The following is a 22,658-nucleotide window of genomic DNA, read 5'->3' as shown; positions in this document are numbered from 1 at the left end:
AGAAGCTTCCAAGAGCCAATCAAAGCGCTCAATTCGGTGCCCATCTCATATGTACACTACATGCATACACACGTGGTGCCGGTTCGCTGCGATCAATCGCTGAGGTTTAGAAGCAGGCGAGAGACGCTTGAGGGTGCACAAGCGAAGACACTGTGTGGGTTTTCATCGACAAGAGAATTCTGCGGCTCCCCACGATGAGTGAAATGAAAGCAGCAGATGACATTAAGACTCATTTACAGTGTGTTTTCGGCTGGCTGCCGCCCCTGTTGAATTGTTGCGGAAGGAAGGAAAAGGGGCTCGACGCCCGTCTCGGCACTGTTTTTTAATTTGCTAAACACAGCAGGAAGTAAACTTTGCCTAATTTTGTAAACCCGCTGGCCCGCAGAGACAGGCTGCTAGGGGAAGTATTAACGTCGACAGTCCCGAAATCTCGGTGTACATTGCTCATGATTCGGTCAAAGATAGGGTTTTCAACGCGGTGAGTTTCTTGTGCTGTGAACCCTCATCTTCTATTTTTTGTACTTTAGCAGCATTTTAATATGGGAAGAAACGGGGGGGGAAAAAACTCTCTGTAATACGTTTTCGGTACCAGCAGGCAATAGGTGTGTTGAGTGGTCTAGTCCCTGTCATCACACGACTCTTTTTAAAATACAAATTTTAAAGTTCTAGAAGTCGGAGACTTCATGAACCTCAATTTTGATATGAGGCGTCGGAAGGCGAGAGAAAAAAAGCATGATGTTTAATTGTAAAGGATCTAAAAAATCCTGCAGGAAAAACTGACACGTCATGAGGAGATATAGTTCTGAAAACAACAGTCGGGTATAATCGATCCGTTGGTAATATTGCCTCGATATCCTATGTAGAAAACAATGGTCTAACGTTACTCCCTACTTTAATAAGATGGAAATGCAATATTGCTTGAACACTTGAAAAGTATCAAAGCAAAATATGTATGTGAACTGAGAGTTCTGATTTGTAGTAACCTCTGTTTGTTTATCTTTTTTTGGATACCTTTTCTCCCTTCTTTGTATTATGTGATATAAAATCCAGTACAAGTGCTTATTAATGAAGAAAGCTTAGTAGTTTCTAGTGTGTGAGCAGGGAGCAGGTACTTGTACTGTACACATGGGCTGGTGAAAGTTACGGGCCCCTGCTAGGAGACCTTTAATTTCTCTCTGCATCTGTCTTGCAGGAACCATTAACACCATACAGACGTCTGCCACTGGAAGCATGTCCTGTAAGTCACACGTATGCTCATTATATCACTGCCTGGTATTTCTTAACCACAGAATACAGTTTTAGTCTTTCATCCATGAGCAGCAATATCAATAGACAGTTTTGATGGGCATGCACCCACTTCATCATTTAGCATTCAAATGTGCGGACTTCCAACAATTCTCACATTTTATGCACAGGAGTTCCCATTACTGTCACCTATCTGTCACGGATGAGGATCAAGCCATTTGAAGGAGATCTTTAAAGGGCAGGACCCCAGCTCCCCCCCCCCCCCCCCCCCAAAACTTCCTGCTGGACTGAACTTTAAAGAATTTGGGAACAAGTAAAGATTTATTCCAGGCTGAAAAGAGAAGAAAAACACGTTTCGGCTTTGGGGTCTCCTTCGCGTGTCTTCTCGCAAACGGTCGAAACGGTGTGTTTCCTTTCTTCTCTTTGTAGCCTGGAATAAGCCTTGACTTGTTCCTTTGCAGCCTACTCACGCTGACGCAGCTCCCGACTTGAAATAATTTACTCGGCTGGAGATGGTTTGGCACAAAAGGGCTTCTCCCAACATGTTCTTCCTTTCCACCAGTCAGCCTCTGGCGCATCCTCCACCGCAGAAAGAAAGGCTCTGCTCCAGGCTCCTCGGCAGATGAGAACGAGCCCCCCGCGGCATCACGCTCGTCCTCCTCCTTTGCGAACTCTTCCTCGGCTTCCTCGGCTTCCCCGTCCCTCTCCTCCTCCTCCTTCTCCTGGTCTCCGATGCCGGACCTGCGGAGCAGCGCCCGGTGGATCCGGGATTACGACGTGTGCGTGTGCCACAGCGAGGCCGACATCTCCGAAGCCCAGCACCTGGTCTCCCACCTCGAGGCTCAGCAGCCCCCGCTGCGCTGCTTCCTGCAGTGGCGCGACTCGGCCCCAGGGGGCGCCGTCCCCACCGAGCTCTACCAGGCGGTGAGCAGCAGCCACTGCTGGGCCATGCTCATCACCCACAGCTTCCTCGGGGACCCCTGGTGCAGGTACCAGGTGCACCAGGCCCTGGCCGAGGCGCCCATGGCCGACGGGAGGCTCATTCCCATCATGCTCCAGCTGTCGCGCGCCGAGTACCCCGACGAGCTGCGGTTCTACTACTACATTGACATCACCCTGGACCGCGAGAAGGGCTACGGGCTGGTGTACAAGAGCGTGCTGAGCTGTGAGTCAGTGTAGCGACGCGCTTTCCCCAACGGAGAGAGGGGGGCCTCCCAGTCAAGGGGCGGGGCAGCGTGGTCCAGATGTTGCTGGTTCGAGCTCGTGTCAGGTTAAGTGGTCGGTGGCACAGTTATCAGAGCACTGCCAGGAGCAGGGTGGGGGTGAGCTGGCCAGGGTCCCCCCCCCCGGGCTCGTAGTGCACCAGCAGCTCCTGTGACGTCAGGCTTGGAGTGACGTCAGCAAGAGACACGCTGCCTCTCCTATTGACACTAACTCTCTTGTCGGGCGCTGGGCAGCTTGAGACAGTAGAGCGGGTCAGAGGAGTGTAGAAACGGGCTCATTCTCTCCCCTTGCAGGTGTAACCGGCGCCTCGAAATTGACTGTGCACCTTGATTTTTACTTTTTTTTGTGAAACGGGAATGACGTTTCCCGTGTTACGTTTACAATTCAGCCTGGGAAAACTACCGTTAGCATTAAAATGTCGTTTTAGCTCCCAAACTATAAAAATATTTTTTCCCCAATTGTGTACTAGTACAAGTAAGATTTTATAAACTATTATTTATTAAAGCAACCGTTTACCGATAATATGATAACACTGAAATATTTAAACATCTTTGCTAAGATGTTGCTGGCCGAAACATCGAACTTTTTAAAAAAACATTTCTGCGTGTATATTACCGTCTTACAATTTCAGACGGTTTAATGGTATGATGCGCGGGTCGTGTGGAGGCCATGCTCCTCTGTTGAAGAAATGTCATCTCTTTATTGTAGACCTGCTGAAGGTGTGTAAAACCGACGGCAACAGTCAGAGCTCCGGCCGGCACAGCTGCCCTGATTCCCAGCGCTCCCTAGCAGCCGACGGGCTGTCCGAACTCGCCCCTCGCAGTGTGCAGCCAGGCTCCGGAACAGCGACGCCTTCTCCCTCGGACCCGGAGCTCCTACACAACCCTGGGTCCTCCCAGCCGGGCGGAGATGCGGCAGGAGCCGGGGTCTCGCAGGCAAACACTTCTAAACCAGAAAGACCGAGACCGCCGATCTGCCCGACCCTGCTGGCGAGAGACGCCGTCGGGTGATGGAAGTTACCTCCTGGGGAGACGGGAGAAGGGTATCACATGAGAGAGTGTGGCTTCTATGGGAGACATATGTAAGGGGATACTATTCTGGGCAGATAACACGGCTAAGATGAACTTTTCTGCCTACCGATACAATATTTCAGGCAAAGAAAGAAACGAAACGAACTGTCTTTGCATATTTATGTCGGTTCCTCCCCGGGAGTTAGTTTGTGTAATGCACATGAAGACAAAATTCATAGGAAGCCGCAATTGCTGATTAACACCTCATTTCTCGTAATTGTAATACTTAAGTAAACCTGACATTCAGAATTGCGCGTTTACTACACACTAACAGTGCTTGTGCGAGTCTTGTTGTTGTTCGGGACATGCAAACAAATGTAGTACTTAAACCTGACACTGAGAATTGCGCGTTTCCTACAGACAATACGACATGCATGTGCACTTTGAAAGGGGATACAGATTTGCACGGTATACTGAATTCGACACGACACGGCTGAACTTGTACACAGCCGGAGAAATAAGCTGAGCAAGTAAAGGCTGAGTTGGGCTATTTCCTGTCGTTTTAAATATGGGCATTGACATATCCGTGTCGAGCGAATGCACGTTACAGAAACTGCCTTTGTTTAAAGGTATCACTTGTGACATTGTTTACAGAAATAAACATTGAAGTTTGAAGTTTATTTAGTTTCGCCTATATTTTTCAAGCATCGTTAGAGCTGTTGTTTATTGTGAGGACAAGCGACAGGTTTTTAGAAGGAAAGAGTGGCTGGTTTCATCTAAAATACTTACAGAACATGCTGTGTGGTTGGTTTCTGCTAGTCGTAATGCATCACCGACTCTCAATCACTTTTTTGTTTTGTTGGGTTTTTTTTTTTGTCCGTGTGACAGAAACCGACACGACGCGCTCTTCCCTTTATCGTGAATTACATGGACTTGCAGTTACAATAAAACGGGGGCTGTCACATATGCATACAGAAAAGGCCCAGTTTCACAAATGATAAATCCGGACAAGTCGCTGCTTACCGAGGAAGTAAATGGGCAATGCGAGGTGCTCACGTCATATCATTTAAAAAAAAGTGGTAAAAGCTTAGTTATTGGTGCAATTGGTGCGGTTAGGCATCGAGGATCAGAACTGGATGCTGTGGTCTTGCAGAGCAAGATACCACGCTGTTTTCAAAGACAGGCCGGTGTGGGGCGCTCTTGCAAAGTGACCCAGCGCAACCGGAGAGCTCCTGGGTTCCTCGGCGCCTCTTTGTTAGTCGCTGAGGATTGGCTGTGTGCAGGGTTTTCAAAACCGTGATGGCGGACGCGAAGAAGCGGAGGAGGGACAGCGAGGTGGACTGCCAGGGCGCAGACGTGCAGGACGGACAGGAACACGGCAGCGGCGAGGCCCCGGGTGACGGGGAGCCTAGCCGGGGCGGCGAGCTCGGGTCCGAGTCCGGGTGTGTGCTGGCCGGGTTCCGCACGGACAGGGTGTTGCGGGAGTCGGCGCGGGAAAAAAACATCTTTCTCCAAGGGAAGGTACAGTACAAGTGTATTGCACTAACCATAACAAGACCGTGTTATTATTTATGACTTTTATTCATGCCTTGCATGGGACCGGGGTGGAAAAAAGAGACTCTTCAACTTAAGAATGAAAGCTGAATCAGGCGAGGTGATGTATGTGCAAGCTGAGACCTTCTATCCTGGTCCTGGAGATTTCCAGTCGTTGATAACCTGCTTTTAAAGGTTCAACTCCTGTCTGTTATCGATTAGTGACACAAGCCATCTGTTTAATTAAAAGCACTCTGGTGCTTGAGGGCAGAAAAGTTAGGTTTTGTTCTCACATGATCTCTTAACTGTGCAGCACGGTGGTGCAGGGGTTAGTATAGTTGCTTCGTAGTGCTGTGGCGCTGGATTCAATTCCAGGAATTGTATTGTGTGTGGAGTTTGTATGTTCTCCTCATGTGCTCCGATTCCCCCCCCCCCCCCCCCCCGTAGTCCAAAAACACGCCGGTAATTAATTGGCTTCTGGAAAAATTGGCCCTGGTGCGTGAGTGTGTGTGTCTGTGTGTCCTGCGATGGACTGGCATCTAGTCCAGAGTGTATCCAGAAATCTGATCTCGGACTATTAAGTGTTGACTGACTTAAATTAAGAAATAGTGCTTGCCTATTTACCTTAGGTATTTACATGAACAGCACTGTTACAGAAGACTGTCCTTTCTATATGCATATTGACAGGTGTATTAACCACTCTAGTTACTCATCTTTTTTTTTTCTTTGAATACTTTTGTCCTCCTGGCAAGCAGTAGACGCAAGGCAAGGTCCAGCCTGGATGGGACACCAGTCCACAGGACACACACAAACACACTTGGATTCACACCAAGGTCAATTTTCTTAGAAGCCAACCAACCAGCCAGTATTTCTTTGGACTGTGAGAGGAAACTCATGCGAAGGGGTGGGGGAACATCCAGACTCCACACAGACAGCACCCCAGGTCCAGAATTGAACCCAGGGCCCCAGCGCTGCAAGGCAATAATGCTAACCACTGCGCCATTGTGCCGCCCTGAACACTTTTGTCATGAACAGAATTATGCAAAAAGAGCACAAGTCTTAGAACAGTATTATAAAGAACAGATTGAGAACTGTTAAATAATGTTCACTTTATTTAATTCCATTCTGAAAGCAAAGCATCACTGCTAACAAAATCCTGAAAAATATTTTTCTAAAATATTTTACTGTAGTTCAATATTATTGTAGTACAGTGGCAAAATAAGCTGTAGTTTTTTTTTTACAATAGAACCATTTTAACTGGATAAATCTTATGGATAATATATACCTCTTCATAACATTCACCTGTTAGCTGTAGGAGTGAGGCATTATTCAAAAGGGGTCTTAAAATTCAACCTCAGATTTTTTGCATCCAAAGGTTACATTCCACAAGATTTTGCAGGAAGAGTATTAACCTTCAAAGTAAATTTCTCTTGTTTTTGGCACATTCCTTCTTTAATTTATCCACGTCACTTACTATCAGACCACTGTACTGTCTCAGAAGTTAGTTGTAATTGGGGAATAAAAAACTGGGAAAAGTTCTCAGCGATTCAGAGTAATTCAATAACTGTCCTCAATTTTGTGGCGCTTATGGCCAAAATCTGAGTCTCTTTCAATTTCGGTGTTTTTATTATTAAAGCTAGTGTATGTATGTGGAGGAAAAGTGGTTTGTACACAAATATCCAAGAAGCGTGCATTGTTTCATAAACTTAAAAGATGTTTTCATAATAAAGTCACAATTCTGTAAGAATTCAACAACAAACCTCCTGATGGAGATTTAGGTTCCTGGTGACCCACACACTATTTTGATGATGATGATGATGATGATGATAATAATAATAATAGTGATAATAATAATAATAATAGTAAGTATTATTAATAATAATAATAGTATAAGCCAGCAGCCATATCACCCTGCAGCTCACAACTGCTTTCACAACTGAAAAACTAAGGGTGCTGCTGGAAGAGGTGTTAGTGGGGCCAGCAGGGGGCGCTCACCCTGCGGCCCATGTGGGTCCTAAAGCCCCAGTATAGTGACGGGGACACTATACTGTAAACAGTCGCTGTCCTTCGGATGAGACGTAAAACCGAGGTCCTGACTCTCTGTGGTCATTAAAAATCCCAGGGCGTTTCTCGAAAAGAGTAGGGATGTAACCCCAGCGTCCTGGCCAAATTTCCCATTGGCCCTTACCAATCATGGCCTCCTAATAATCTCCATCTCTGAACTGGCTTCATCACTCTGGTCTCCTCCCCACTGATAGCTGGTGTGTGGTGAGCGTTCTGGCGCACTATGGCTGCCGTCGCATCATCCAGGTGGGGCTGCACACTGGTGGTGGAGGAGGAGAGTCCCCATTACCTGTGAAGCTCTTTGAGTGGAGTGTCCAGAAAAGCGCTATATAAGTGTAAGCAATTATTATTATTATTATTATTATTATTATTATTATTATTAATAATAATAATAAAATTTCAACTGTTTGTTCCCAGCTGTGAATCATGCTGTAGCTTTGACAGTTGTATTTTGTAAGTGAAATAAAATCCCAAACTTGTGACCGCAAATATTCCAGAGACGCAACTTTTTTGTTCAGATAAGAGCTGTGTGGGTCACCAGGGTCAGGACTGGGAAACCACTGATTTAGGCGATCCCTATATTTCTTTTAATCTATCCATCTGTGTCCTCCCTACTTCTCCCAGTACGGGGTCGCAGGGAAGCTGGGAAGCAAAGGGCGCAAGGCAGGGTACACCCTGGACAGGACGCCAGTCCATCGCAGGACACGCACACACAGACACACACTCACACCAGGGCCAGTTTTCCCTGACCCCTGCTAACCACTGCGCCATAGCGCTGTTCTTTTTTCGGCTCTTTCAATATTAAAAACAACAGTTGAAGCACCTTTTTGTCTTGTAGGTTAAATAGTTTTTGTTCAGAAAATTACATGAGCTTTTGCTTCTTTAGTTCACCGTGAGGTACATCTAAATGAGAATGGAGTGTCATCAAAATAGTGCTTCTGTCTTTGATAAAAGTTCCTGACCAAATGAATTATGAGATAAATCTCTTAATTGAGAGCCACGTTTGTTTCTTCGCCTTTCTTAACTGGAATTAAAACTTGTTTATTCGTGGTGGTGGTGGTTCTGAGGTGTGACGTGAAATGGTGTGAACGATATTTTCCCCCAAAGCTTTATTGAACAACAACTATTGCAGACAAAGGAGAAAATGTATCCAAAAAGGTGAAGTGAACAAAAAAAAAACACACACAGAACAGTACCCCACCAGAAGCTGTTACCAGTTTGAACACAATTATTTAAATTAGTTGTACATCCATCAATTGTTCTTGCCTCGTTATTTTTTTATATTTTCCTACGCGGAAAACGAGACACTGCAGTTAATTTGGATCATTAGTCACAGTAACCGCCAGGTGGCGCTTGTTACTGTGCTATAGAGCTACCGGCCGGGTTCCACCCGGTAGTTTTTGTGCCCGGCCGCATCCCTTTTGTTGAGGTAACGAAATTGCACATTTTGCGAACGCTTGAGTGGCATTTAAGCGGTACGAAATAAACAACTTTTTAACGGGACTCAGCTGACGAACCTGGGTGACGAATGGGAGGAATTACTCCTGGGCTCTCAGAAAACAGATCCGAATCCCCCCCAAATTAAAACATTTAACCACTTTCATGTTTTTGTTTTCAGAATTTATTTTTTTCCCCCACTATCGTTCCTGGGTGCAAATTGTTTTAATTCTTCACTGTTACTGGGGCAATTTACAGGATAAACTAAAACACGTCCGTTGAAGCCGTTTTCAGGTGCGTTTTTAAAACCGCTAATGCCTCCCATTAATTTATACTAAAATTTAGTAACTTCTAACATTACTACGTCCTATTGAATTATGTCCAGCAACATTTTTCACAGTTATTGTTCTTTTCTACCTATTAATGGTTCTGTTTTCTGTGCTCCAGTGCTAATTGATAATTGGTCTTCTTGCCTGTTTAGACTTTTCGTTGAACTTTTCTTCGGTCGGTACAGGGTGTCAGAAACGCCCTTTTTCCAAGAGTTCTGTTTTCAACAACTTTTCCTGCACTTGTTTCCCATCTCCCTGACCGAACAGCTCGTACTAGTTGACCAGTTAATGACAAACAGCCGTGAACAGACAGGTGAGGGTGAGAAGTATCGTTCACGTGCAAAATGAGTGTTTTTCCTGCTGCAGTGGACAAAACTGGCTGCTTACAGGGCAGGTCACCTTAATGGGGGCAGTTCTGAAATTCCGAAAATTGCTTTTCGGGTTGATATGAGTGGCACATCACATTTGATATTTTAAGGGTTGAACGCACGATTGCAAATTCCAATCAGTCAAAGTGCATTTATCATATGCACAACAATACAGCATGATCTTATCTCTTAAATACGCCCTCGATAGAAGATTGAAAATGCATTAGCCCGTCATTAAGAACTGGGCTGGAACAGAATCCAGAAGACAGGGCGTTCATTTACATCATTGTAAAAGGGAATCAGTTTACAGCTGGCTTATTTGGTTAAATAAAGAAATAGTAAAAAAACAACAAAGTAATAAACCTGAATCTACAGTTGTGGCTGGCAGGGTTACGTGACCTGGCTCTCCTGTGTATATTTACATAGCTGTCGGTCTTCTCTAGTGTGAGATTTCTCTTGGGATGGCTCTGTCGTCTTCAATCCAGGGTGCCTGACTCCAGGTCCAGCGTAGGTTGTAGGTCTGTTTAGATCAGCTGCAGCCTTGACAGCCATCGGGTCCACTTAGTGCAATAATGAGCTCACTGTGCTCGTTAGGAGCCGAGCTGGAATAAAAGCCTGCGGACATGTCCACACTCCGGGGTTAAAGTTGAGCAGCACTTGGAAAAGGCTCTTCTTGTCTGGTAGGAGGCGAGAGATGAGATCAGGGATGACTGCAACATGAAACTTGATCTCTAGAATCAGAATCGTGGAGGCATGAATTTCACAGAATGGACACCCCATGAAACGGTCTCGATTGGGGGGGGTCAGTACATACTGAATACATTTTTTTTCCCCCCTTGTTTCTTCATCCGCCTTGCTGTTGGCCGCGTCCCCAAAGTTGGCAGAGCAGGAGGCGGTGGTGATCCTGGAGAAGACCCCCATCCGGAAGGACGCCCTGGAGGAGCTCTTCCGGAGCTCCCGTCTGGAGCTGGAGATGAGGAACGACATCTACAGCACCTATTACCTGCGGCCGCCCGCCCATCTCAGTGGTGCGTCTCGGAGAAAACCCTTCTCCAAGGGGGGGGGGGATCTCTCGGAGTTTGATTATCGGGAATATTTCTCAGTCTTTCGGGGGGGGGGGGGGGTTGGAGTGAAGGGTACTGCGCTGGTTAACACTGGAAGGTGTTGAAAGAATATGTGCTCATTACCTGGGTGTGGTTTTGGTCAGGTTTCAAGTTGATTGCCAAATATACCCAAGCACAGTGAAATGCTGGCTTGTGCATTTCCTCACATACCACATGACAACACAAATTGTTGGGGGCGAGAACATAAGACCATAGCAAGCGATTAAGCATGAGATTAGTACAGAATTCAAGAGCAGCAGTCTACAGAAGGGTAATAAACTGACTTTCAGCAACATGCAAATAGCAGCAGTGTGCAAAAACTAGTGGTGACTATTGTGAGTTCAGTGCAGAAGCAATGGGCAGTAATGCGAGGGGTAGGAGGATTAAGAGGTGGTGTTCAGAAATCTTACGTCTATGAGAAGGAAGCTTTCTTTGAACCTGGAGGTTCAGGCTCTTAATCGACATGGCGCCGCAGAGAGACGATGTGTTGGCGTGTGTGGCTCCTCGCAGATGGTCTCTCGTGTCGTAGTTTGTGTCACTGTTGTTCACTTTAAGAACGCTACTCTTAAGTATATCAAGCCTTTCATCTGCTTTGCTAATGTTTCACACTCCTTCTTCACACTTTTCCCAGGATCTCGCAAAGTTTCCTACACTTTTTTGGCAGCTTTGCTTTGCTTTTACCGTGGTACAGTATTCCTGGCTTTTGTAAGAGAAAGAAAAGTCTCAGTGGGGAGCTCAGTGGGATTTGGTTGGCCAGGAGATGTTAAAAATGACCGGTTGGGGAGAATGTGATGTTCCTAAGTATTGATGAAACCAGGTGTGTGCTCTCTTTCATAACAGCAGGAAGAAGTTCTGGGAATATCTGTATCTTATATCTTTCTTATTTCTTCCCACTCAAGAGTTCAGTTTTTTCCCAATATATCTTGGGTTAAAGTCTTAAGTGCTGTAAGTTGTGAAAATCTTCTGGAGCTATTTTTTTAAAGCTTTTTTTTTTGTGAACCAATTTTTAATAATAATAATACTAACAATAGTTATTTTTTTATTATTATTTCCTTACACTTATATAGCGCTTTTCTGGGCACTCCACTCAAAGCACTTTACAGGTAATGTAGCCCCCACCTGGATGATGCGACGGCAGCCGTAGTGCGCCAGTACACTCACCACACACCAGCTCTCAGTGGGGAGGAGTGATGAAGCCAGTTCAGAGATGGGGATTATTAGGAGGCCATGATTGGTAAAGGCTAGGGGGAAATTTGGCCAGGACACCAGGGTTACACCCCTACTCTTTTCAAGCAACACCTTGGGATTTTTAATGACCACAGAGGGCCCGGACCTCAGTTTTACATCACATCCAAAGGACAGGGCCTTTTTACAATATAGTGTCGCCATCACTGTATTGGGGCATTAGGACCCACATGATGGACCGCACCGTGAGCGCCCCCTACTGGCCTCACTAATATCTCTTCCAACAGACTTTTCCCAGGAGGTCTCCCATCCAGGTACTAACCAGGCTCATTACCTGCTGAGCTTCAGCGGGCTGCTAGTTGTGAGTTGCAGGTTGATATGGCTGCTGGCTATAATTTTTAATGAGGATTATTTATAATCAAATTTTTACAAATGAAAAAAAATGATTTCGCCCACCTGCAAAATTCCACACCCAGCGGGGCTACCCTGTCCACGTGAAAGGGCCCCTTTTATATTGTCCAACACCTAAGCCATGTCCCATGCACTAAAACTTTAAAAGGCTGTGTTTTATGCATGTGAATGTCAGAGTTAAGCCAATCAGGTAAAGAACTTTAAGCAAAGTAGAAACAAAATGAAAATTTGGCAGTGTCCGACAATATTTAGAGTTTTTCTTGTAACAGAAAATACAGCTACACACTGCACATGATAGGCACTGTGGTAGAAATATATTCTGTTGATAAGCAAATGTGGTTCAAATTGTTACACTGTTTTTGTAGTAATGAATCAATATGCTTTTAAAATGACAAATGTGACAGGCAGCGGATGGAAAACTTTTCTCCAAATGAGTGTGTACCATTTCCAATAACTTTGACTCCTCTTCAAAATGCTCACAGTTGTGTTTATTTCTTTATTTCCTCTTACTTATGTGTCTAGGCTTGGACGGTTACGCCCTGGTATATCTATCCTGCATTCCTTTTCTGTTTTGGATGAAAGGGCCTCTGGATCACTTTGGGTGTTTTCTAAGGACTTTCTGTGCTCTGTTGTGGTGGTTCAAGGTTGGATTTTCACAGTGTCCTTTGGCAGAGCTACATCCTTTATTGCTGTGTACAACCGACACACGGAACAGAGCTTTGCCACATTGACTTTGTGAAACAGATGAATCATTTGAAACTGCTGTGGTTTTTCTGTAGCCTGGGTTGAAGTTGTGGTAAATATTAAAGAACCTCAGAAGACCAGTGCTGAAAATCTGATGGAAAGCTTTTGGCCATGATACTCCATATCGCTGTGTGTTGGGGGGGGAGGTACCACTTATATTGCTTAAATGATACTGAACGTTAAACGGCTATTTCATGAACCGTATTGGTATAAGTCAGTAAACAATGAGTAAGTACAGGTGGCTACAGGCTGTCTGCTTAAACACTGTAGTGGGTAGTTGCTGGCTATTACAGGTAAACATTGCTGGATCAGCGGCCTGAAGAGTGGGGTTCTGAGGTAGTATAGGAAGTTGATCAGGGTGGTGTCCATGATCAGGTGGTTCCAGCGCTGAGGGGTACAATGCAGGTGAAGGCACAGCCTGGGGTAAACTCATCCAGGCAGCCAGCAGATGAAAGGGAGAGAATGACCTGCACTTTTCGGTAATGTTGCCTTTTTTCCTCTTGGCATTTTGGATCTTGTCCAATCTCTTACTTCTCCACGGGTTTTCCCTGTCCATGGTATAAAACCGTGCCATGGGAGCATCAGAACATCTGAAAGAACAAAGGCGGTTTGAGAAAACTGAGTAGGCTGCGGATCACTGCGTGCTTGTAATCACCCTAGACCTCTCGGTGTCTCATTCAGAAACCTTGAGAACTGATAAGCCAGAATGAGACCCAGAAGCGGTCCTTGCCAGGCAATTTTTTTAATGTATCCCTTTTCGTATCTTTTACTTCTGAAATGATCGTCATAATGGATTACGGAGATTAACAGGCATTAGAAATTAATCTGCCCCAGAATCGGTCTGCACTCAGACTGGCCATGTTTTGTCTGCACCGCCTGGCCGTTTTTTCTAATACACGTGGAACGCAAGATTAATCTTGGGTAGGTGAGGTTGTTCTAAGAGGCTTTTGTTGCTCAAGTTTTGTTTTTTTTTGAGGTTAGGGGTTTGCTGCCACGGTGAAGGCTATGATTCATTGCGCGGCCTGAATGCTCGCTTTGTTTCTGCACAAATGTGACACCCTTGAAGGTAAACAGAGAATTTTGAATTAAAAAAAAAATAAAATAAACTGGAACAGAACTGAATTAAATGGAAGGGACAGGTGGCGATTCTGTTGAAAGGAAGAAGGAAGGACAGTTGAGTGAAAAAGAGAACTTAAGGAAAAAAAATGTTTAAATACCAGGAAATTAAATACTTACACATAAATGCCAGGATTATGAAGGAAACAATACAGAGAGAGAAGCTACTGTAATAGCAGGCAATTGCAATGATTTTGGATTCACCAAAACATTTGAATGAGTTAGATGTGGCCTCATCTCATTAGTAACCTTCCCACGTTTTGTTGATTTGACTATTAATTGGAGTTTAGTTCCTTGTCCAGCAGGTTGGCAGTCAAGACTGCTGGGAAGGGTGATGCACAGTTTTCCTATGCTTTCCATTCAGGTTGGTTTGACATTTCCGAAGATGAAGAAATAATAAAACAAGCACACTTCCAGGTGATTCAGTATCAACGCAATCTCACCTTGCAGGTGTGGAACATCTTAAAACGGCCTTACTTTGGCCAGACAGGTGCTTTTGCAAAGGGAAATGTTTGAAGAAGAAATCTATGACGTCAGACTGAGCAGGAACTGCTCATCTGACTGCCTTTTCACATCGTATCTCTGTTGAGTCAGTAAACTTTCTAAGCATGGCGCAATGCATGGTAATTTTTCACTTCTTTGTTCATGTTTGACATTTTATTGTTTAACGCCCTTTGATTTTATATTTATTTTAAAAATGTGTATCGCAGTGTATTACTACTGGCTATTGAGGTCTCCTTTAACAGCTAAGCTTTTTTGTTCTGCAGATCTAAGATGTAGTGCCATACGTGTTAGTAGGTATTTAGGGATTTCCTCATTCTGCTTTGCTTAGACATTTCTGTCTCGTGTTGCTGCCATCGCCTTGAACTGAACAGCATTGTGAACGACGAAACTCCAAACACACTAAAACAGCTTTTAACTTTCAGAAAGGTGTCTGTGGGACTTTGCTTTTACTGGTGGAGTGTTCTCTCATTCAGTGTTTCTTGTGAGGAGCCTCCCTGTAACAGTAAGCTCTTCAGGGGTGATAAGTGAAATGAAAGTGCGGTATGTCTGGAATCGCAGAACTATCATCACAGCCTGCAGTTGCTAGGGATTAGGCTCCTGTGTTTGGAGAGGCAAATGAGAAGTCAGGTGTGGACCCAGATTGTGAAGAGCCAGTCTCTGCCACTGAAGACTGGCCTTTCCAACTAGCAACAGCTTTTTCAAGTGATGTTACATCACGTCTGTCCTATTTAATGCACTGTATTGAGTGTTTGTTTTATTATTATGTATCGGTGGTGTATCTAAACCATGTTTTTTGTCATGTTGCAGCAATGTTCAGAACTCCGCTGCTCTGATGTTAACAGAATCTAAAATCTGTTTGTAAAACTAATGTTTTAGGCTTATTGCACTGGCTCCCTGTAGATTTCAGAATAAGGTTCGAGATTTTGCTGAATAAGATTCGAGATTTTGCTGAATAAGATTCGAGATTTTGCTGCTCGCCCGTCTGAACTTGAACGGTTTGGCAAGTGAGTACATCAGGGAACTCTTAACTTCCGACGCACCTTCAGACCGTAAGAAATGCGTCGGACTCTGGCCTTCTTTCAGTTCCCAGTACTGAAACTCCAAACACGGGGAGACTGAACTTTCTGTTCTGTTACTCCAAGAATGCGGAATGAGTCCCCACTGCGTATCACATTTCTGCAAGTCAGTCAGCTCTTGAAACCTGCCTTAAAACTTTTATCCCCATATAGTTCACTGTGTGGATTTGTGTATGCCCCCTTTTTTCCATAGCATATTGAAATGTTGCACCGTAAAAGGCGCTATATATAATCAAATTTATTAGCAGTAATTCCCCATGTCTAGGTGACATTATAATATATGTGTCATATATAAATATAGTTCAAAACATTTTACACTCAACACAGATCGCCCAGAATTAGTAATAAATAGAAAGAGTTTTTCTCACTAATTTGCCTTGAAAATATCTTTTATATCATACAGGTGTTAGAGGAGGATTACACTGCAGATTAATGTTATGGAAGGGGTTCTCTTAAGATGTGTGAAACAGTGGGGCAGAAAGTGAGAAGCAGAGGTGTGTGAGGGGAACACTTATCCCCCGCCCTGCGAACAACCAAACTCTCACTTTGTCACGCTTTGCATTGCATTGCCTGGACAGACACGTACGTGCTGTGACTGAACCCACCAAAGGGGTTATCAGCAACCGCCAAAGCGGCCTGCCGCTCAGGCTCTGATAAGATGTGTGCATTTCGTCTTGCCACCCCACAGCCACCCGGGAAAAAAAAAAATGCCGTCCAGCAACCTACGAGCGGAAGTCGTGAAGCTTCAGTTTGGTTTGCCAAAAAAAAACAACTATTTATTCAGTGTGCCGCTGGTGATGCTCGCTTGGCGGGTCAGGGTGCAGCTTTGACGTGGATACTGCATGGGGCGGAGCGGTGGCTCTGTGGCTAAGGATCTGCGCCTGTGGCTGGAAGGTTGCCGGTTCAAATCCCGCAGCTGGCAGAGGAATCCTACTCCGTTGGGCCCCTGAGCAAGGCCCTTAACCCCAGCTGCTCCAGGGGCGCTGTACAATAGCTGACCCTGCGCTCTGACCCCAAGCTTCTCTCCCTGTCCGTGTGTCTCATGGAGAGCAAACCGGGGTCTGCGAAAAGACAAATTCCTAATGCAAGAAATTGTAAAGTGATGTTAAGACACTGTGAACAAGTCACACACGTTTTTTGATATAACACATAGCAAGATGCAGGTAGCATATTGTGATGCCATGTCATTTGTGCTGTCGGCAATGTTAAACTCTTGTTGTCCTCCTCCCCCCACCCCCCGCCAAAAAAAGAGAGGGAGGCTCTGATCAGTGGCTCTTATTACATCGCACTGTAGGGCTTCTGTGGGGACGTCTATGGTGCGTAAAAAAGACGTCCGATCTCAAGTAGAAATAAGGCACTTCCTGTTTTGAAACTTCACTCCCTTCACCTTTCTGTGCTTTCTTCCCTGGCTTATTGTTGTCTGCATAGACAGGACAGCGCAGGCAAAGTCAGGTCACCGAAACCCTTCCTCTCTGAAGTTCCTGTTTCACTCGGGCTGACAAGCGACATGGCGGAATGTCACTCTCGCACGTCTGCCTCCGCGGCCTATCGCGTTTGTGAGACGTTTCCTGGAAGTGGTCAGGGCACCCGGCTGGCTGTCGCTCTTTTTCCCCCCCCAGATAATTCAAGCCTTGAATTGGGGCAGGAGTTACGCCATTGCGTTTCTGGGGTACCGACGGCCGAGAATTCCAACTGTTGAGAACGAGAGAGTGGCGCGCGCTCCGTGTTAGAACCGTTGAAGGGCAGAAGGCAAGTTGTCGGGGTGTGATAGGGCATTCCTAAAGTTCTTGTAGGATAAAAAACAGACAAGGGCTGAATGTGAGACTCACTCGTGTTTACTGGGTACTTGCCAATCATGTACGGGTTTTGTTTTCAGTTCAAGTAATTCGAGAGGGGCTCTGCATTCCCTCCTTTTCTTTAAACCCCAGAAATAAAGACGACGGTGGTGTGCCCGGCCACCACGAAACATGTGAAGAAGTACCTGCAGCAGGAGCTGTTTCTGATGGAGGAGAGTGGAGAGGACTACCGCCGAATCACCTGCCCCTACATACTCAGCCAGAGCTTCAGTGTGCAGGTCAGTGCCTGCCTCTCTGATAACCTGTGACACCACGAGAAGGAACATCGATGCCGTCCTCTTCCAGTAAATTTAGGTGCCGCAAAGAATGAGGATATTGGAGCCAAAAATAATAAAGAGATTTCCAGGTGTTTGTCTTGATTGTGTAACTGCATAGTTTTAGGGTTATCAAGAGTTCATTTCTTGGATAATGTAAATTCATAACATCATATTGGCAGGTTCAGCGTAGTCCTGACTTTCTCCCCAGTGCCAGCCTGTTAAACCTAGACGATGACTGCAATTGTTTCAGACAAACCTTTTTGTCCCCTTTCATTATCCTTGAAGCCGCTGACCACTAGACATGGTCTACTGCCGGAGTGTGTTCTGCATTTTGAGAACAATGCCTCCTTGATCCACCATAAAAAGTTACCTGGAAGTTGATAGAGCAGTAATTACTAAGTGAGTCGCATAAAGTAATGCAAACATAGCCTGCCTGGGAAATGTATTTTTATCCCATTTCATTATACCGTGTACGTGTGATTGCTGCAGCTGTCTTAACTATATTACAGTGCTGAAAAAAGACCCGTCAGTCCCCTAGGTTGGTCTGTATTTTCGTATGTTTTAGGCCATTTTTTTGTGAAGCAGGTGTTGTTTTTTGTGTGACCCAGCCTCATCTTTGCCCTCATCACCTTCCCTGACAGATATCCTACAGTCCAGCCAGTCAGTGCTGGTATTGTCATTCTGTGTAGCGATATGGTCTTTTTATCCAGTGAGACAGAGAGACCCCAGCTCAGCTTGGCAGGGGGGCATGAATTCCCATCTGTACATCTTTGGGTGGGTCCTAACATGCCACCCAGTGGGTACCAAAGTTCTACCAAAACTACATGGGCAGAACACAAAGAAGAGCGATGGCTGCCCCCTACAGGTCGATCATGGTAAAAGCAGAGGAACCGGGTCATTGGTTACACAGCTTAGGAACAAGTGATTACAGTCACTGCATTAGCAAAGCGTGGCTTTTAATTGTGACCTTGCCTCTCCATGATTTTTAAATCTGATCTGTGCTTTTTTCCCCCCTATTCTTTATAAAAATGATAGATTCTAGCCCAGCATTACAATATTTTATGTGTGGTCTATTTTAGGTGGCATCACTCTGGTAACCCCACGCTTTGTTCAGTTTATAGTAAACCAGAGCAAGGCACGCATGTACAGAAATCACCACAAATGTAAAGGAAGTGGACATGAGTGGGACAATATTGTCCTGCATCTCTAGTATGTTGAATTTCAGTTGCTGAGAACATAGCAGTTGAAGGGTCCTGCTCATTTGCAAGATGAATCCTGATGTTTAAAGTAGACATTTGATTGTGTTGCAGTGGGTTTACAATATTTTGGAGAAGAAGGCGGAAGCTGACAGGATCGTTTATGAGGATCCAGATCCGGACGTTGGCTTCGTCCTGCTCCCGGATTTTAAGTGGGACCAGAAGCAAGTAAGTGGGGTCGTTCTTGGCTCTCGGGTCTGCAGGGCAGAGTCTCAGGTCAGCCTGTTCAATGTCCACCTGCAGTCAGTGAGCAGTTGCATCTCAATGGACTCGACCTGGGAGTCCATTGAGGACAAGTGATGATGATGACAAAAATCTGGTGAATGTAAATGATGATTAGAATCTGGAATAAATAAATAGTGGGAGACCTGTAAGTGTGTAAGGCGGCTTACAAACAAAACCTTCCTCTATGTTTGGTAGCAATTAGCTAATTAATCTTTGTCAGCCAGCTGCTTTATGAATGGTTTCAGGGCATCATTTTCTACAGCATTAGCCAGCAGCTATATCACCCTACAGCTCCCAGCTGGCAGCCCCACTGAAGCTCAGCCGGTGTGAGCCTGGTCAGTACCTGGATGGGAGACCTCCTGGGAAAGCTAAGGTTGCTGCTGGAAGAGGTGTTAGTGGGGCCAGTCGGAGGTGCTCACCCTGGGGTCTGTGTGGGTCCTAATGCCCCAGTATAGTGACGGGGACACTATACTGTGAAAAGGGTGCCGTCCTTCGGATGACACATAAAACCGAGGTCCTGACTCTGTGTGGTCGTTAAAAAAAATCCCAGGGTGTTTCTCGAAAAAAGTAGAGGTGTTACCCCAGTGTCCTGGCCAAATTTCCCCCTGGCCTTTACCAATCATGGCCTCCTAATAATCCCCATCTCTGAACTGGCTTCATCACTCTGCTCTCCTCCCCACTAACAGCTGGTGTGCGGTGAGTGTACTGGTGCACTCTGGCTGCCGTCACATCATCCAGGTGGGGCTGCACACTGGTGGTAGTGGAGGGGAGTCCCCATTACCTGTATAGTGCTTTGAGTGGAGTGTCCAGAAAAGTACATTGTTACGTGGAAGGATTATTAACAGGGTTGGACATTTTGTTTCAGACACCCTTAGTGTACAGTATCTTAATTTGACCTTCCAGTCCTTCTCTTCTTCGTCTGCTGCTTGTGACCTCACATTGTTTGCTCTTCATCTAGGGCGACATACAATGTAGGCAACTTTTCTAATGTGTCTCAGTCCTAACAAACAGATGAGATAAAAGTATAATAAAAAAACCCAGTGGATGGCACAAGTCAGGCTAGACGTGCAACGCCGCGCAAAGCAGAGATGGCTCTGTGCCTACGGATCAGCGCCTGTGGCTGGAAGGTTGCCAGTTCGTATCCCGCGGCCGGCAGAGGAGTCCTACTCCGTTGGGGCCCTGAGCAAGGCCCTGAACCCCAGCTGCTCCAGGGGCGCCGTATAAATGGCTGACCCTGCGCTCTGACCCCCAAGCTTCTCTCCCTGTCTGTGTGTCTCATGGAGAGCAAGCTGGGGTATGCGGAAAGACAAGAAATTGTATATGGCCAATAAACTAATGTTATCTTATCTAACTGTTCCGCAGAGCCATCTAGGTAGGCGCACAAAATACATAGGAATGAAACAGTATCAGTCATTTATAGGTAGAACTCACACTGCCAACACCATGTCACCACCTGTTCATATTCTGAATAGTTGTACCTCGTCCCCAGTCATCGCCCTTGTTTCAGAGCTACAGTGAGCCGATGCCTTCGGTCTGCACGAATCACATCCACAGTGCCGCTTCAGGTTTTCCTACTTTTTAATTTCCTTTCTCAGAAGCACTCCAGAGCGGTGTCTCTCAGCTTAGTCTTTTCAAGCCGAAAAGATTTGCCGGTGACTCCTCTCATCCAGGAACACTTTTGCCTCAAAACCTTGCCCGGCGGGGTCACCACCGGTCGATCAAAACCCAAACCGCCTGGTGTCTGAACAGCTCTTTCCCTATGCTCATCACCCTACTTAACCTGTGCCCATAAATGTAGCGATTTACTGTGTATATAATTGTGGACCTGTGCGTGTTCTTTGTGAGTAGTGTATATGTACTATCGATTGTTTCTATCTACCATTTGCACTAAGAAACCAGATCAGATTCCTTGTGCATGTAACGTGCTTAGCAAAATAACGTGATTACTGGTTACACCTACTGTATACCACGGCTTTTGATCATTTGCTAAGTGCATGTGCCACAGTGTCATTGCGTTTGTTCGGGCCACTTGTATCTGAAGCAAACTGCAGTTTATGGCGTGGGTGTCGTAGATGGGGGCACGGCGCATGAGGAAAAAGACAAATGCTGCCGGCTGGAAAAAAAAAAAAATGTTCAGATCAAGTTTCAGACGGGATCTGTGTTCCGTTCTCCCTTTGCAGCTGGATGACTTGTACCTGATAGCTATCGTGCACCGACGGGACATCAGGAGCCTGCGAGACCTCACTGCAGAGCACCTGCCTCTGCTACTGAACATCCAGCAGCGCGGACAGGTGAGGAAGCCCCAGGGAGCCCAGGGCCGCCCATCCTGATGTGCGTTGGTCAGAAACTCTTCGCCGTGAGACTCATTCCAAGAGGTCCCAGGGGGTGGCTGGCTCGCCCCCCGGCAGCATTAGTGGTAAAGGTGGCCAGGTCAGGGGGTCGGGTCTCGGCTCTTCTGTTTCGTTTCCGTTTCTGAATTTGGGCCCAGCCACTAGTGCACTTCATGAACACTCGGGCCCTGAAAACTGCCTTAACTGGCCTAACGCTCCCATCTTGATGTTTGGAAAGCCACCTCTCGTCAGGGGTGTGGCGGGAGATTGCCGTGGCGCCTCCTATGGAAACGAGGAGTGCCCCCCGGCCCTCGGCGGTGATGTGAAAGGTCAATGTGTTCCATACGCTGCAGAACTTCTAGCAGAGTCACGTAGAAACTCTGAAATGGCTTTGTGCGGTGTCCGTGGGAATCGGTTGCTTTCCACAAAACGGGAGTGACCCGAAGGCAGAGCTGAGTCATTTGGAAAGGTCCTTGGTCCTATTCCACTCATTGGCATTCTCTTCCTTACTGCAAGGGTGTTTGATGATTGTCAGTACGGTAACCCAGCCCATAAGAAAAGTCTTTTGTAAGACGCACGTCTGCCTGCTGAACTTTTTGGGAGTGTGCTTTGTTGACCATTCCACTCTGGGGATAGAATATCTCGCTATCTATTTGTGCGCCGCACAAACAAAATTCGCCTCTTCGCTCATGAATCACGCAGGGCTAAATGAGATCTCTAAACCAGATAAAAGCCTGTTTGTACTGCATATGTGTGTGCGGAATACAAAAGCCGGCTAATGGGAATGTTGTTGGCTGGAGATGAGTAACAGGGAAAAAAATGCTTGTCCTACAGGACGCCATCTTGAAGAGCTATGGGATTGCTGGGAACAAGCTGCGTGTTTATTTGCACTATGTGCCCACTTACTACCACCTCCATGTTCACTTCACCGCCCTGGGCTATGAGGCGCCGGGCTGTGGGGTGGAACGGGCCCATCTCCTCTCTGATGTGATCCAGAATCTACGGGCGGACTCCCAGTACTACAGCTCCCGCACCCTGGCCTTCGCCTTGCGCGCGGACGACCCCCTGCTGCAGAGGTTCAGAGACGCGGGGAGACTTTAACGGAAGGAGTTTTTAACGTGCAGGGCAGCTTTTCACATTTGCCATACTGCACTTTTGACGTTTGATGTTTTGAAGTCAATTTGTTTTTGTAATAAAACTGGTTTGAACACTGTGCGGTTTGTGGTTGTTTGTTTGTTTTTTTCAAAACAAGCCGGGGTAACGGGTAACAAGTTGCAAAGCTCAACAAGTCTTGTGACATTCGCGTGATTCCCAGTCCCCATGAGATGCTAATATGATTCTCTTTTGAAGATTGAAATACCCTTTGAGGAGACACAGTGACACAG

The 22,658-nt window shown here is 46.0% G+C and overlaps 2 protein-coding genes across 2 annotated transcripts; both read left to right on the top strand.

Moving 5' to 3' along the window:
- Positions 1 to 110: 110 nt before the first annotated feature.
- Positions 111 to 3,491, top strand: tirap (toll-interleukin 1 receptor (TIR) domain containing adaptor protein). Its single transcript, XM_088939726.1, has 4 exons — positions 111 to 478; positions 1,193 to 1,237; positions 1,808 to 2,410; positions 3,178 to 3,491. The coding sequence occupies exons 2-4, from the start codon at positions 1,231 to 1,233 to the stop codon at positions 3,477 to 3,479; spliced, it is 912 nt and encodes a 303-aa protein (XP_088795852.1). The 5' UTR covers positions 111 to 478; positions 1,193 to 1,230; the 3' UTR covers positions 3,480 to 3,491.
- A 405-nt stretch (positions 3,492 to 3,896) lies between these two features.
- Positions 3,897 to 22,484, top strand: dcps (decapping enzyme, scavenger). The gene is made up of 6 exons (XM_088939725.1): positions 3,897 to 5,000; positions 10,088 to 10,238; positions 17,278 to 17,423; positions 18,773 to 18,886; positions 21,124 to 21,234; positions 22,108 to 22,484. Exons 1-6 carry the CDS (start codon positions 4,779 to 4,781, stop codon positions 22,372 to 22,374), a joined length of 1,011 nt encoding a protein of 336 aa, XP_088795851.1. The 5' UTR covers positions 3,897 to 4,778; the 3' UTR covers positions 22,375 to 22,484.
- Positions 22,485 to 22,658: the final 174 nt, after the last annotated feature.

This window comes from Atractosteus spatula, chromosome 22 (genome assembly GCF_055471065.1).
Source record: "Atractosteus spatula isolate fAtrSpa1 chromosome 22, fAtrSpa1.hap1, whole genome shotgun sequence".
Taxonomy (NCBI): domain Eukaryota; kingdom Metazoa; phylum Chordata; class Actinopteri; order Semionotiformes; family Lepisosteidae; genus Atractosteus; species Atractosteus spatula.
Note: the sequence above shows the minus strand (reverse complement) of the source record. Positions and strands in the feature narration are given on the sequence as shown.

Bases quoted from the DNA above. Each gene is read 5' to 3' on its own strand.
- dcps (XM_088939725.1), top strand. From the start codon at position 4,779: ATGGCGGACGCGAAGAAGCGGAGGAGGGACAGCGAGGTGGACTGCCAG. The intron at 5,001-10,087 runs GTACAGTACAAG...GCGTCCCCAAAG, and splicing joins ACATCTTTCTCCAAGGGAAG to TTGGCAGAGCAGGAGGCGGT. The intron at 21,235-22,107 runs GTGAGGAAGCCC...CTTGTCCTACAG, and splicing joins ACATCCAGCAGCGCGGACAG to GACGCCATCTTGAAGAGCTA.
- tirap (XM_088939726.1), top strand. The intron at 2,411-3,177 runs GTGAGTCAGTGT...TCTTTATTGTAG, and splicing joins GTACAAGAGCGTGCTGAGCT to ACCTGCTGAAGGTGTGTAAA.